This window comes from Anopheles darlingi, chromosome 2 (genome assembly GCF_943734745.1).
Source record: "Anopheles darlingi chromosome 2, idAnoDarlMG_H_01, whole genome shotgun sequence".
NCBI lineage: Eukaryota > Metazoa > Arthropoda > Insecta > Diptera > Culicidae > Anopheles > Anopheles darlingi.
In genome coordinates, this window is record NC_064874.1 from 70510032 (window position 1) to 70526056 (window position 16025).

Sequence of the window (16025 nt, forward strand, 5' to 3'; positions counted from 1 at the left end):
AATTTTCGTTACAGTAATTTGCGGATGAAGGGAGAATTCACATAATTGCAGGATTGAGACAGCACAAGTTGATTGAAATATCCATTCTAAAGGGAAAATATGAGTGAAAATAAATCTGCTTATATCTCACAACACAATGGAAGCGGCTAATGTACTTTTTCGCTATATTTCGGCCATTAATAAATCCCAAGACCTAAGATTTTTCAGAATTCAAATAAAAAGACGCTGCTTTAATAAGAAGAAGTAGGCAGATTGTCGGTGTTAGAGAAGTTATATAAACGATTCTGGCTGTAGCAGCACATCTGCAGACCTTTTATTTGTGATAATGAAAAAAGGTAATCATAACAGACTTGTAAAATTTCATTGCATATTTATTTAGCCAAAAAGACAGATGCCAGAAGAAGAAAGAGTGCGTTTCTGAGAATGCCTAATATACTGGTTGTTGCTTATATCACTGTTTTAAAAAAGTTACGCTTCCATTCGCCGCATTCCAACACATATGTATCACATTGTCACTGTAGGAGTTGGACTTATCGCGATCACTTATTGACATACTGAATTGACCAGTGGCTTAATAGGCAAATGGGAGAGTGATATCCCCTTCGGGCAGGATTGGGCATACAAAGACACTACTGCTGATATTTGCTATCATAGAGAGGCAGAAGGTACTTGACTAGACGACTGTCACAGTGATGGATCATATGATCAGGAAAAACAGATAAGCAAAGGCAAGTGCCCAGTGCGAGACGAAGTGGAGTTCGGCCCAGGGCGCGAAAATCGATAGATCGCGTTTGCTTTCCTCAGGCAATCGTTCCGTCGGTTCGAAGATACATCCGAGGTAGATAAGATTGAAAACGTTCAGCAAGAAGAACAGCGTATTTATGACGATGCTGAAGAGGCTTCCCGCTCGATGCGTATGGGCTGTACAGCGGCTCGGACATCGTCCAACAAGCACGCAAGCCGAATAGATGGTGGCAATCTTTTTCCGAAGCTCATGTTCTACATAGGTCCAGGCCCCGATACTGAGTAGCGTCACCCACAATCGATAGTGTAAACCGTGGAGAAGGGAAGAGACCACATAAGTGACGGCGATCGCCATTGCCGTACCGAGCGATCGTTTGGTTGAGCGGAAAATGTAACGCTTCAGCCAGTGATGCATCGGTATGTTCCAGGCCGTTACGATCTGCACCATGGATCGGGGAAACTCCACGGCCTGCGGAGATGTTACACGGTAAATAGATGAGCTTGGTATCATCCACGATTCACGCGGGTCGTCCGTTGATCCTCTGTTCCGTTCGATGGTGGCCGCAATCATCGTGCATTGCGAAAGGTAGGCGACGAAGTAATGGCTGGTGCGGAAGGATAGAGCTCTGCTGTACGCTCGAATCCATTTCCAGCTGTTTCCGGTCGGACCGAGCAAATAGTCGATGAAGCAGTTGGATGTTAGCAGAAACCCGATCGATAGGAGGGCGCTAGTGAATACTCGGAATACATAGATCACCAACTGGCGACCAACGGACGCGGATCGTGCTCCTTTCGTGTCAGCCGGTGTACTTCTCCATATGGCAAGATAATCACTAAACGAAATCCACGGTCCAAGGATAACGTTTGCCGGACAAAGGATGTAGCCAGCGTAAGAAAGCAGGTTTAGATGATTCCTCGTCGTACCGTTATCGTCGATATCGAAGGAAAGCGAGAGTATCTTCATTAGCAGTATCATTTGTGTGCCTCGTACTCTATTCCAGGATTCGGGCGAAGGCGCCAGTAGCTCGCTAAGCAGCAGGTTCACTATACCACAGAAGGTGACCACGAATGAGGGTTTGATGTGGCGATTGCGTGAGTCGACAACCCAGCGGTTCAGTGCCAATTGTACCAGGTATAGCGAGATCGCTAGCTGCAGGAAATGAAAATAACCATAGTCCATCACGCGATACATGAGCGCCGCACCGAAAAGGCAGCTCAGCAAATGCAGGTACCGCTGGGGGGCCAATTTACGGTTGAATAGCCGTACGGCCACGCTGAAGAGAACATTTGTCACGACAAAATTAAGGGTGTACTCCAGGGCAAACTGAAACGACGGATGCACACAGCTTTCGATCGTTTCCTCGAGATTCATCTCGCGCTGGAAGGCCCGCCTCGGTGCATCCGATTGGTCGTAGTATTCCTCGTAGTAGTCATCGTAATAATCGTAATCCATTCCGGATACTTGGCTGCACACGACACTCTACCACACGAATCACGACGTGTCCGCTTAGTCCAACTTCACGAAACAAAATTGATGCTAAACATTTGTCCACCAGCTTCACTTAATTTGATGCGTATCGAACAAAATTGCCTCCATTTGCCCACAGACCGTTGTGTATGGAGCAGTAAATAAACTGATTTTTATCACAAACGCATTAATACTGTGCGGAATTGCGCGTTCACTAATTGTTAGTCATTAAGAGCCGGAAAACGAGAGAAAATCGCTGCTAAATCGTGCGGAATTTTGGATCAGGAAAAATCAAAACAAACCGGCTCCAACTTGGCTTGGCAGCAAAGCACACACACACACACACAACTCGTACGAAGAGCGTTATGCAAAAGCGTTACTACTGGAGCCAGCGATTTTGTGAAACGGCCAGTTTTTTGCCGGCCAGTCCAGAAATCCAGTTTTTTAAAGGTGATTTATCTGCTTAATTAAGGCTTTAATTATTGCAGAAAATGTGGAGAGCCATGATCCGCCATAGTTCCCCTGCGATGAAACGATCCAGAGGTCCGGAAATGCCAGAACATTCTTTGCTCTGTTTATTTTAATGCTGGCGACAAGAAACAAAAAATCAGCTAGGTACGAAAAGAACCGGTCGCATTAATTTTTCTTTTTGGGTGCCGCTTTTTAGATGGCAAAGTACGAGATCATGCAGATAATATTCTTTGTGCTTCAGTTTTAGGAAATGAAGGTTTGTGAGCTGTTGGCAGGTGCATCGGAGGACGGTTATATTCGGTTGCAACATACGATGCAGAGAATACTCAAGCCGAATGGGAGGACAATGAAGAATGGGTCCGATGCGCCAAATGCACCGATTTGCAGCGCTGTTAGCATCATTTTCCTCAGAGCTTACACACATTACGGTTCGATTACGAAAGATGTCAGTAAAAGATGCAAACATAATTTTAAATCGGTTTGTGTCCCAATACACCCCGAGAACGGTGCGGGGCGTATGAGCAGCAACGGCATTCTTGGGCGGTGTGATGGCAGAAAGCTGAAGAGAAATTCACCGTAGCAATTATTATTTTTAAAATCTCTTTATACTCTCCCGTCCACCGTGAAGTTTCGGGTGAGAAGGAAGTGACGAGCCTCTGGTGGACGGCTTATTTTTATCCTTTGTACCGAATAGTAACGGGAACACGGCAGTGAAAGCAGCAGGATGTAATTTATTGTCTTGGTCATCCCAGGTCACGACGGCAGTGAGCTAAGGTGGCCTTACCGAATACAAGGCGTGTTACTGCATGTATAAGCAGATCATTCTGAAGCTCAGAATGAAAATTCGTAGAATATTTTTTTGTAAACTGTAATTTAGAATTTTAAAAGCCACTACCGCCCCGACCGGCCGACCGACGAACTACCGGCCTCGGAAAGCGGTGTAAACAAAAGCTTAGAGAGGCAAAAATTGAATGAAAACGTGGTTCAAACACAAAGGATGGTATTTAAACGTGTTTTAAATCCCTTGGATGATATTTTCTGCGTTCTGAGTTCGATGAAAACTACACAATAATTTTTTTCAAAAAAAATCGTGCACGGTTTGTTTACAAACATTCGTCGACTTGTTTGTGTGTGTGTGTGTTTGTGTGTGAATTTGAAGAGTTTATGCTTCATGGTGCACTGTTTCAAACGATTTTCCGCCCGATTTTACAAAGTATTTTGTTTACCAATTAATCAGGATTAATTCAAACACTGTGTGCTGTGTTGTTTTGCGTGTATTTTACATAAATCTCTGAAATTTATCGGCAAAATCATCATTTTCCTCAGATCGAAGGATGGAAGCAGGGTTCAGTTCTTGGTCGAGCTGTCAAAAACACAAATTTCCAAGATGGTAGCAAAAATTACCGAGGTCTGTGATGTTATTAACTTTGTGATTAGGAATTGTGTTTAAAAGTATGTTTATTATGTCCCAAAAATTAGTGGAAAAGACCGTCTTTCAGGTAAGCACTTCCGTGAGCATCAGGTGCAGCAGATTGCTGTCTTTTAATGCCCTGAAAAGCGCTCACAAATCTCGGTCATCGGTCCCCCCTCCGCGGAAGCCCGAGCCTGAACCTTGAGCCTTGAGAGAGATGGGTGGGTCTATGATTAACTGTCCAGCGCCTCGACAAATGCGTAGTAATCCATCAGCACGGTGCGTGACTGATAAGGGCATTTTATGGGACCTTCAATCGGCGAATGGCTGAATCATCAATCCCCCGATTGTGTCGGCTCAGCGGTGGGTGCTTCGATCGATTTTTCACTCGGTTGCTTTTGTTGTAGTTGCTGCTGCCGCTGATAGGCATTAGGGCTACTAATCGATACTTGGGTCCTGGTGGGGGGCCAGACGCCCAGACGGAAAGTGGTAAAGAAGTTGATGCGTACTGCGTCAGCGCGAAAGTTTTTTCCCCTTTTGTTGTGCTCCGCCGATTCTCCAAGCATCCGGCAATCCGAGGAATGCGAGCGGCGGAAGTTTCACTTTCGAATGTTGCGTGCGCATTCGCGCGCCACGATTGCCACAGCTGATCCTACTCCAACCGACGAATTGTATATGCCGCTTGCACTTACTTGCGCTGTTGATTGGCCTTGGATTACAATTTTGTACAAAGAAAGCAATATATTTTTTGTAGTCATTTCGCAGAGATATAAGTGTTAAAACCACTTATCCAGCCATTTGCCGGATAGCGTAAATGGCATCGCTAATGTCGCGACACGAAACAGCATTAATTAAGACGCTTTTTGTCACTTACGATTTTCATTTCAGGGTAGCTCTTCGTCTGCGCTAGCTAGCTCCAGTGTCCAGAAGGATTGCGGAAGGTTTTTGTGAGAAAGAGCAGCATCACACTAGCAGTCAAGATGAGCTACGAGGTGACGGACGAACCGTTGTTCAACAGCGACGACATGTTGAGCATGGGTAATTTCAACAACACCCAGCAGCTGGAGGACATGAAGCTGGACAAGAACATGGTCTGGTTGCTGGTGTCGCTGCTGTCTTCAATCGTATGGGTCGTTTACATCACCTTCTACAATGCCCGGGTGGTCGGTTGTGTCATTACGAAGCTCGCGAATCGGTTGTACGTGCGTGGTGCGTACTTCAAGATTGGTGCCCTCAATGTGAATCCCCTAGCCGGAAAGATCATGTTCCGAGACGTGGTGTATGTGTGCTTCGATTACACGGTGCGCATCCAGGATGGGTACTTCATCTTCCGATGGTGGCGCTCATACGTACCAAAGGATGTATCCGAGGATCTGTCGCACTCCGACACCCGGTTATCGGTCATGCTGAACGGGTTCGAGATGCACATCTACAACCGGTCGGACCTGTATGCTCGATTGGAGAAAACCTTCGGTTTGAAACCATCGGTGTTGGTGCCGACGGAGGATATGAGCGCGGAGGAAATCGCCCGCTTCAAGGAACAGATGATGAACGATGAAAACCAAAGACACAGCAATGAACCAGCTGCGAAGATCAAAAAACCACGGCCAGAGGCAATGACGGCGACTACCTGGCGAGATCTGATACCTGTGATAAAGATCGACATTTGCTCAGGGCGATTCGCGTTTGGCAATCGTCTTACACCGACCACACTGTCCATTTGCGTCGAAGAGGCACACTGTGTGTACAGTACCAAGCCAGCCGTCTCAACACTGGACCATTTCATGCACTTTGTGAAAGCGAAGGTAGAGAACGCCAAGGTACTGCTAGCGCCAAGCCCCAAGTTTACCGGCATGGTAGACGAACCGCCGCGCTACATGGGCGAAGGGTTCGTCGTGATGATGTCGAACCTGATGGAGCTGTATTTTTACATGGATGAAGCGGGCGTGGTACCGGAGGAACCGGTAACGCTGACCCTGGCAAACGGGGACGTGGTTGAGGCGGCACCACCGGTCTGGGGCATCGACATAAAGTGCGGAAAGGGAACGGATTTCAGTTACGGGCCGTGGGCCGATCGACAGCGTGATCACCTGTTCCGGTTTTTCTTCCCGCCCGACTACCAACCGATGCAGGTGACGGAACCACCGAAACCGGGCGACCGCCGTGAGGTACGGTCATTCGACATTAGTCTCTGCACGCTGAACGAGGCCACTATCGATGTGCTGTTTTCGAAGAACAAGGAAACGAACGCAGTACACGTGAACATTGGCGCCGGTTCCTATCTGGAGGTAACGCTACCTTGGATTATTCTCCAGGATGGAATGGCCACGAAAGTGACTGGCCAGCTGTTACACGTGGAAGCGACAACCAGCTTGCAGTACCGCAGTCTAGCGGAATGTGAAACACTTCAGTTTAATGTAAAGTAAGTGAACGAGATTTTACATCAGAACAACTCGCGCCACAGTCGGCATTCAATATCATTTCATGTTTTGTTTCCTTTTGCAGAGTACATTACCCGCTCAAGTGGAACGACCATCAAGAGTGGACAATCAACTTGACTGGGAGTAAGGCGACGGCCTATATCGTATTTTCGCACAAGGAGTTCTTCCAGGATTTGATAGAAGACTGGGCATCGAAGGCAAGGCCAGACATTCTCAGTTTCGTACCGTACACGTGGCGCTTTGGTGTTATTCTGAAGGAGTTTGAGATACTGACGCTTAGTAATGAGTTCAACTGGATCGATTGTTCGAGCACCAATCAGGAGAACCATCATCTCGCCTTCTGTGGTGATCTGTTCGATCTTAGCTTTACGTTACCATTCGACGATTTTCTCCCGCTGAAGCTCCCGATTGTATTCTGGATACATGGCGAGGGGCTCGACCTGAGCATGTATTTACCGGAAATATCGAGCAGCCGGCCGATACTGTTGGCGTTGGATGAAAACGCGCGTATACTGACGCGCGACGGAAGCGTAAAAAAGCGGTCGGAGTTGATGCACAAAAAGTGGCGTCGGGTTTGCCTACGTTCGACAGGCTGGATCGATTGCTGGACCGTGCCGATTGTGGCGCTTTCTATCAAGTACATCTACCACCCCATGCCGCCGCTTGGACCGTGTCCGCAGGCAGACATAACGACACCGGAAAAGGAGGAGCTTCTGTTGAGCCCGATTCGCATACCGAAGCTGCGCAAATCCCCTGCCCTTACTTGGACGACCGTCGGCGACGGTGGAAACTCGCGGTTCGATCCAACGACGCTCGCCCCGGATCAGGTGTCGGTCGAGTTGGAAATCGGTTCGTCGGTAATGCTAGCGTACGGTGCCATTCTGCGCAACTTCATACACCTGAAGGAGAACATCTTTGGAGAGGATCAATCGTTCACCGATATGGAGCGCTCGAATGCCAAGGGTAACACCCGCAGCAACCCACTTTCGACGTCGGGCGGTAGCGGTGTGAAATCTTCGTCGAAAGATGATCCCTCGAAGTCGCTGTCAGAAGCGAGCCTTAATGCGGACGAGAAACCGAAGAGCTTCGATTCGCGCCTATACCGCCCACTGGAAGTCATCGTGAGCGTAACGATACACGACCTCCAGGCGCATGTAATGAAAAACTGCAATGAAAATGATCCTCCCTGTCCGATCGTGCTGATCGAGCGGCTTGGGTTTGAGATGAAGAAACGGTTCTACGAAACGGAACTGCAGGTGCTGGTTAGTCCATCCTTCTTGATATCCTCGGACAATGCCATCCGACCCGGAAAGGACAAGCATTTGCGGCAGGGACATTTGCTGCTTTCCGCGGTACAAGTACGGGGCCATGCAATGTTCAGCAATGAGGGTCGTCAGCTGGATGAGGAAACCCTCGAGTACGCTTGGCTGTTGGAGGTTCAACTGGGAAAGCTATCGGGCAAAATGACGCTTTCGCAGCTTTGCAATGTTGTCACCGGGCTGGAGACGTTGGCCTTTTTAACGATCGATTCTGAAAATGAGCTCAAATCACCCAAAACGGTTCGCTACTGTCATCACGGTGTACCATCGAATGCTTGTCCGCACACGAAGGAGGACGCCAAGTATCGTTGCCCGTCGACTGAGGACATCAAGTACCGGATGACACGGGTAGCCGTGGATGCGATTGATGTGTACCTGATCGAAGCTGGAACCGCAATGCACACTTGGGTATCCCCTATACGCTTCGCGACTTGCAATCTACACGGGCAACAGGTGAAGTCTGGCATCACGGGACTCGTTCCGACGATATTGCTTCGCCAGTTTGTTTCCACCGGCGGTCACTACAATCAGTATAGCAGCGGGAATTCGCACAGCAACACGAACACCACCGGTAGCAGCCGGTCAGCCAAGTTGCATCATCAGAACTCTACGAAACATGCGACGGTCGATGAGGGTACAATGCCGACAATGGTTTCATCCGTTGGTTCGGCCTCTTCGGCTGGCCTAAAATCTAACCGGCGTGACAACATCTCGGGAGACGGAGCGGCAGGAACATCGGCATCGGCATATCCGCAGCACAGGAAAGATTCGAAAGATCACAACAAAGATGATCCGTACGGATCCATATCAAGTCGGAAGGGTCGCGATCGCGAAGATTCCACTGGAGGAGGAGGATCATACTATCGGCGCGATAAGGATGATCCGTACGCGTCATTGCATTCGGCTCGGAATAGTGGCCGTGAGATGGACACATCGAACGAACCATGGCTTGAGGTTGGCTGCGTTTCGCTCGGACCAATCATCATCGAGGCCGCCTCAGCGCTACCCATCCCGGAACATTGTCTCCATTTGGTGCAACATAGGTAAGCGCGTCGAGAATCGGCGTCTGACAATCTCCTCTTACGTATCTCTTCTTCCTCCTCTGCAGTTATCTGAAGGTGCACGACGAGAAGAACAAAAAACTATGGTTCCTATGGTCAACCGCCACCGATCAAGTGCGCTGCGGGTGTGTTGGTGGTTGCGCGTTCTTCGGCACCAACCGTAATGGCCCCCGGTTTTTCAAACCATCGGCTCAAGACATACAGGAATTTATCAATATCGCCCGCTATCACATTCACCCGAATGGGCGCGAGTACGGGTTCGGACAGAGTCTGCTGCATGAAGGACAGCTCGTATTCCACACGCCACCATACAGTTTGCAGCCGGTGTCGCTGCAGGAATGCTACGAGTACATCGGTAAACCGAATCTGCACCGTGCTACTGCGGGCCAGCGTCATCCACCGGCCCACGGTGGTTGTCCACCGTCGGCCTGTTGTGGTATGCTAGTGACTGACAGTAAGTCGCCGCATCTGTCACAAAAACACGATGCCCAGAAGCTGGCCGGATCTTCGTCGGCGGACATTTCGCCAAACAATACCCTGCACAAGAGTGGTGGTAGCAGCGGTCCAGCGGGATTAGCGAGTGCGATCAATTGTGGTGTTACTGGTGGACCGGCTGGACCGGGATCCGGGGAACGGTCCGGTAAATCATCGCTTGAACGAGTAAAGGAAAAAGATACAGGATCGCCGCATGGTTCGGCGGAACGAGTTCGTGGTCGTCGCTTCTCCTACACAAGTGGCAGGTGAGTCTGGGCATTGATCGATAGATTCAATCATTCGGTTCCTTGAAGGGCAACTGTGTTGAATCCAGCACTTGTCATTGCATTTGCCTTTCATGTGCCATGCAAAGGAACCTAAATTATTATCCTTACCTACGGGAAAAGGCGGGTGTGTCACAGGTGAAGTCATGTCTGAACGTGTTGAACGACTTTGTATAATACCACCTACAGCCATATTCAAACACGCATTGATTATAATATGAGATAGATAGCTAGATAAAGGATATTAATTCCATTCCACCATTCGTTACCATTCCAGACAAGGAACAATCGCACATGATGTTCCCTATTCCCGACTGCTGGATTCGAGTCCCAAAACCTTGGGAACCACCAATAACTCCAAGGTACCAACGCCGACACCAGCAGGTCGCATCGAGTCCGAGTCGCGGCTTTTTACTTCGAAAGGATTTAAGGTGCCCAATGCTTTCAATTTGTCTTCGTCGGATTCGCGACTGATGGCAAAATATTTGCAGGGTGATATATTGGACGTGGCCTCCGGTGGTGGTGGAATGGTGCCTGTGATCACAGATGATCCACACGGTGCGCACCACACTCTTTCCTATCATCTCCAGCAGCAACAGCAGTTCCCATCGTATGGAGTACCGTACCATCACGGCCAGCAGCAACAGCAGCAGCAACACCATCAACTACAACAGCAACAAATGCTCCACCATCATCATCAGCACCAGATAGAAATGTCTCACTCGGCGCCAGTGCCGGGTCATCCGTTGCAATCTGATTCAGAGCAATCGCTTGGTGGTATCGGTTCACCGATGGTACGCCCCTTAACCTCTGATGACGTTATTCTACGTGACGTTCAGCGCACGGTATCGCTGACATCGGAAAATCCTTCCGAAGCGTTCTTTTCGGCAGACGAGGATCTGCACGCGTCGCGTAGCTCGAGCCTGAAGGCAGGCGGGCTCGATCACCATGCCCACCCGGTCGCAATACAGAAGAAACGGTTCGCTTCCGATCTCAGTATTGTTGGACCGGCCGAGTTGGAGGGTCGCTTACTGACCCATCGGAGCGACTACGAGATACATACTCCTGAGCACCGAAGCCTGCCGATGCGACCGCAATCAACAGCCGAACTGGTAAGTGTGACTCGCTGGGCCCAAACCCCTTCCCTTCATCCGTTCTTTTGCCTTCCTCTTGTTCCCTGTTTGAGTATTAGTTATTAGAAGCGCGTTACGTTTGCGGTTTTGCGTAGAATCGATACGCTTCCCGCGTGTCATTTAATGCAAAAATCCCAACAGCAGACCGAGATTCACATCTGAGGGAACTCAACCGTCCCATTAGAGGACTAAGGTTTTTTTTTGGTTTTCGTAAGTCTGCCATTCGTTTCGTTTGTGTTATTTCATTTTTGCGCTGTTGCCTCGTTCCGCCAAGTTCGTTTATAAACATCATCATCGTGCAGCCTATTGGCGCAGTAGGCAAGGAAGCGCGGCGCATCGCCATGTTAAAACCACTGTAGGCTTCCTTAGTTTGGTTTTTCTTCGTTTCCTAGCCTTTCATTGTAGTCCTAGTAGCAAATGAACACTTTCAATGAACACACACAATCAGAGCGGAACGGTGTGTGTGGAGGTGCGTTCGTTCATACATAATAGTCCCTTAGCCACCGCTGCTCTATTTCCATTTTTTGTGTGTAGTCTTTAATCGAACATCTTTTTAGTCGTCAGCCCTCAATTGTCATGTTTCTTCTATCTTCTTCTTCTCCTGTCTGTGACATCGTGCATTATCGTGATCGTCGTGAACTATATGTCCTCATTACGCATATGTCGTCCTCCATGCCATCGCTCCTAACTCGCTGTTCGGTGTTTGACTACGGCTAATGAAATGGAAATCTATCGATGGATCGAAAAATGATTTTTCCTCATACGTGTGCGGGACAAATAACTGGACATATTGTTCGACGATGATGATCAAAAAATCGAAAACGGATTCCAAATCTATTATACACGAATTCACATACCCCGTTTTCATGCGTGCGCACACACTCGCTACCGAACCTGCTCCACCTGGCCGCATCGCATCGACATCTATGCACGCACCAAACCGACACCACCATCCTTCTCATACACATTTTTCGGATGAAATTTATTTTAAACAAATCGAACCGATTGCCCACCGGCAACGGACACTCGACGAATCCTTACCGGCATGACCATCATCATTATCACCAACACGTTCTTCATGATCGCGGTACTATGTTAATCGGAACGATTATTCAACCTCTTGTGTGCTATGTTATCATCACCCATATGTGTATGACTTTGGATGTGTCCTTGGTGTCCGTCCTTGTGTTATACGATGCGTGCGTGTGTGTGTGTACCTGTGTCGGCGGGATGTCGATCATACGCCGTTCACCTTACCATTTCCCAGAATGAGGAAGAACGGCGTATCCACGGTCTCGCCACACCACTCCGTAAGTTTAGCAACATTTCACCCCGACCCGAGTTTCGTCACTTTAAGCCGGTTTATGATGTGAGTAAACAAAACATCCCCCACCAAAGGAGAACGCAGAATCGCAACTCCGCAATCTTTCTGATGTCTTTGCTTTTTGTGTTTTTGTTGTGTGTGCCCATGTGTGCCCGTGTGTGTTAGTGTTTTTCAGTGTGCTTGTTAGAGAACCCATAAATACTAGGTCAAAGGTGACTTGGTGAGCAGTCGTCGATGAATCGCTATGTACGGCTTTGCTTAAATTAATGCTAAAGTAGTGCTTTATTTGATGCAGATTCCATAATCACTCATGACCTGTATATATTTCTTGCTTGTTTTCTATTGTTTGATGCTTTGTTGCGACTTATCGTTTGCTTGCAGATACATTAACGCTTTCGATTTTCTGTTTCCTGTTTGGTTGTCCTCCATTTGTTCCCTTACCTACTTCTTATAGTATATTTTGCTTTCCGGTTGTTCCACCAGTTCAATGCATCTGTTTCTTGTGCTTTTCTAAGCATTATAGGGGGATGATTCTCTGCATTTTTAATAAGTTTATTAATATATCAAACATCCAGAATTCCTTTGATGAGTGTGCTGATACTCCATGTCGCTTAAAACAGTTTACTATGAAATCCTTTTGCATAACAATGTTCAATGTAACTATGTGTCTTTCATCAATTGGCCTTTGCCCTTTTGCTCCCTTCCTATGCTGTTTAATTTAAAAGGGTTATTATGAAAGATTGTAGGGTACCTTGTCGTTAGATTAGATTGTAGTTGGTTTATTTTGAAATTTTGAATATTTTGGTTGATCTTTTTGTTGATTGCTAAGAAATAGCTTACTGGCTTACTGATCCATTCTACAATTCATTTGTTCATATTCCATTGGAAAATTAACTCTTCGGAGCCACCTGCTAAAATGTATAGCACACCCTAGTAATGAATGTAAGGTAATGTGTGTATCATCCTATCACCAAGCCCCGTTCGATAGTATCGATGTGTTTCTATTAATACATTTAAGATCAGATTTTCCTATCAAGAACTCTTTGTTCAACGTCGAAGTTCAGTACTATTAACCTACTGTTTTCTCCGTATTCCCGCAGGTCGACCCGCAAGATTCATCGGAATCGCATTCGCTGTCATCTAGCTCATTCATTTCGGCGCTCTCGTCGCAGGAAGACATTACTCTGGTGAACTTGCACATGCAGATCAATCGACCAATCGTCGATTCGCCGCTACTGATGGCCAGCTACGTAACGCATCTGGCGCATGTACGCTGTTCAAACTGGTCGCACTGCTCCATCCCGATGGGTGCAGATGCTTTCTCGATGCCTCTCTTCCAACAGAACGAAGACGGAGGCCTAGTGTACATCGGGGGTAAACTGATACCGCACTTTGACACTTACTCCAACTGGCGCGAGGTAAAAATCATTCCGCGCTACGATTGCCAACCATCAACCGGTGCAGTCGGCGGTGGTTCCGGTTTCTCCACGCTGCCGAAACCGCACCCTTGGGATCCGAGTGTGCTTGTGCGCAGCAGCTTTGAACGGCAGGATAACAAGGAAAATGAAAACGAATTCCTCAGCTCGCAGGGCGAAATCGCAACCCGGAACTCGATCGTCGTGCGATTCAAAGGCCAGGTGGACGTGATGTTGACTCCTTTGCTGCTCGAGGGATTACAGAGGTATGTTACGACGCGATCGTAAAAAGGGAATATTTTGTACGCTTTATTGTATCTAGCCATCTCAAGGGAATTGAATTGACTTTCATTATGGCGAGTAAATGTGCCTAACAAGTGAGTGTTTAAGGCTGTTCAAGTGGTTACTTGATGCAACGGATTGAATCATTTGGTTTTCTTCATGAATCCCACCAACTTCGTTTACCGGCCTGCTCCTCGATGGATGCATCTTGTCTTCTTTTCCGTTTCTGTCGATGTCATGATCCGCCAGGACGTATTTGCGTTGGCATACGCTCCTATAATCGGCTAGTTTTTTACCTTCAAATAACATTTCTATCGAACGCATATTGCATGGTTTCGGGCGGCTCAACATGGTCCCAGACGGTCAATGATTCATGTTTTCTTTTTTTCTCGACAGAATGATCGAATCCTTAACACCGACTCTGTCAACATTGCATCCGCTCACTGTGGTGAATAATATTCATGCTTCCTGTGTGCGCAAGGTTGAAGCCGTCAACATCCTGAAGCGCGACCAATCGCTCAGCTACTGGTCACAGGTCCATTCAAACTCGAAGCGTTCAACAGCCGAACGGAATCTTCAGGGTCCGGGCGGACCAGTGCTGACGGATGTGTACGAAGAAAGCATCTCAACGCAGGTACAGGGCCTAGTGGTGCTTCCGAAGATCAACGTAACGCTTATTCAAAGTTCTGTGGTCGAGGAGGTCATTTCTTTTGCTGCGTTGGACAACGTCCAGGAACTGAGCTGTGCCTCGTTGCTAGCGGTTTGCTTTGAAAGTGTATCGACGAGGTTCCATCTGGGAAAAACAACCAAAGCGTCGATGCACACGGTGTACACACAGCCGACGGTGCGATCGGGCGGTCTTAAAAAAAGCGGTCTTATACGTGGTACGCGAGCACTGCTGGCTCACCTGTCCTCGCAGACTAGACCGGACAACGTACCTGGTGAACCGATATTATTGGAAACATCGGAGAAGCAGCTGGAAGAGCTGATTGTTACGCTTGATATCGGTAAAGCTCACGCACAGTTGCGACGGCTCAAGAACGAGGCAGCTAATTTGTCCGACTCGCAAATAGTTATCACGGCTATACCGTCACATCAAAGTCGCGCCATGTTTGACTGTACCCGCATTCCTGAAGAACCGACAGGCACCACGATGACTAATGATGGTGGTCCGATTAATGTGAGCGGCGGCCTCGGCTACATCATGTTCGAGGGGGGGCTTGAAGGAGTGAGCGTGAAGATTGTCAAGCGGTCACAGTTCGAAAAATCTGAAAACGCTGCTGAAACTCTAAAACCGGACCCAGAAACCGTTCCACCACAACAGCAAACCAATTCAGGACACTCGGAGGTTAATCAGACCAGTGTAACACTGAACAATACACTCAATCTGGTGACGTTACTGAACGAGGCTGGTGGTAATATGGCCGCAGAAGCACTGGCCAAGTTTGGCATGAAAAAACCGGGCACACCAAAGGCCACTGGCAGCGGCGCAACGAAAGACCGTACGCTCTTTGATGGCAAATCGAAGGAAAAAACAACCACACCGTCCGCTATTAGTGGTGATGGTGGCAATAAATCGATCAAATCGGTGCTGGTACCAGATGAGGTGGATGTTGCAGTAGTAAGAGGATCGGCAGTTGAACCTGTATCTGCCACGGGAATCAATCCAGCACAACCCTCTACAGCAGCAGCTGGCGGTAATCCGGGAACAGCATCTTCCGGTGGTGTAGCTTCCACACCACAGCAACAACAACCACCTAGCACGTCTAGTTTTGCCGGTGGTAGCACTGACGGACCATCATCATCAGCAAACGCTGGTGGCGCTGCGTCATGTAGCACAACCATCGCTGGACCGATAGCACCGTGCAGCAATGATAACGGCAAAACGTCCTCGTGTGTGATAGACTTCAAGACCGTTTGGTTCAACTTTGCTGCTCCGCCGCGATCACCAATCACGCGTAAGATCGACTACACGCGACTGGACTGGAACCTGCTTAGCACTGCATCGCCCGCCATTACGGCTTGGATGAACCCAAGCAATCGTTTTGCCATCAAGGTCGTAGCACTTATGAAGGCGATGTACACCCGGCGCACCGCCGTTACTGTGGCACTGATGGCGGACGCCTGGGAACGACCGTCTTTGCACCGACCGGTAAAGAGCCGGTATGGTGGCAAGTTTACTCCACTAGCCAAAACCT

General features: G+C 48.2%; 2 protein-coding genes across 10 annotated transcripts in view; one reads left to right on the forward strand and one right to left on the reverse strand.

Annotated features, from left to right (window-relative positions):
• Window positions 1-359: 359 nt before the first annotated feature.
• Window positions 360-2511, reverse strand: LOC125952346 (protein-serine O-palmitoleoyltransferase porcupine). The gene has a single exon (XM_049681789.1). The coding sequence runs from the start codon at window positions 2195-2197 to the stop codon at window positions 698-700; it is 1500 nt and encodes a 499-aa protein (XP_049537746.1). The 5' UTR covers window positions 2198-2511; the 3' UTR covers window positions 360-697.
• Window positions 2512-4071: 1560 nt separating this feature from the next.
• LOC125952278 (transmembrane protein KIAA1109 homolog) overlaps window positions 4072-16025 on the forward strand; it is a 26003-nt gene continuing 14049 nt past the window's right edge. For 5 of the 9 annotated variants that reach the window (XM_049681662.1, XM_049681657.1, XM_049681658.1 and 2 more), the window contains exons 1-8: window positions 4072-4182; window positions 4983-6516; window positions 6600-8897; window positions 8963-9655; window positions 9951-10785; window positions 12074-12175; window positions 13231-13811; window positions 14224-16025. The exon at window positions 14224-16025 is cut by the window's right edge and continues 125 nt beyond it. In XM_049681662.1, coding sequence (XP_049537619.1) covers window positions 5075-6516; window positions 6600-8897; window positions 8963-9655; window positions 9951-10785; window positions 12074-12175; window positions 13231-13811; window positions 14224-16025 — 7753 coding nt within the window. In that variant the 5' untranslated portion in view covers window positions 4072-4182; window positions 4983-5074. The remainder of the gene's footprint in view (window positions 4183-4982; window positions 6517-6599; window positions 8898-8962; window positions 9656-9950; window positions 10786-12073; window positions 12176-13230; window positions 13812-14223) is intronic. The other 4 variants (XM_049681659.1, XM_049681665.1, XM_049681661.1 and 1 more) reach the window with 3 other exon arrangements.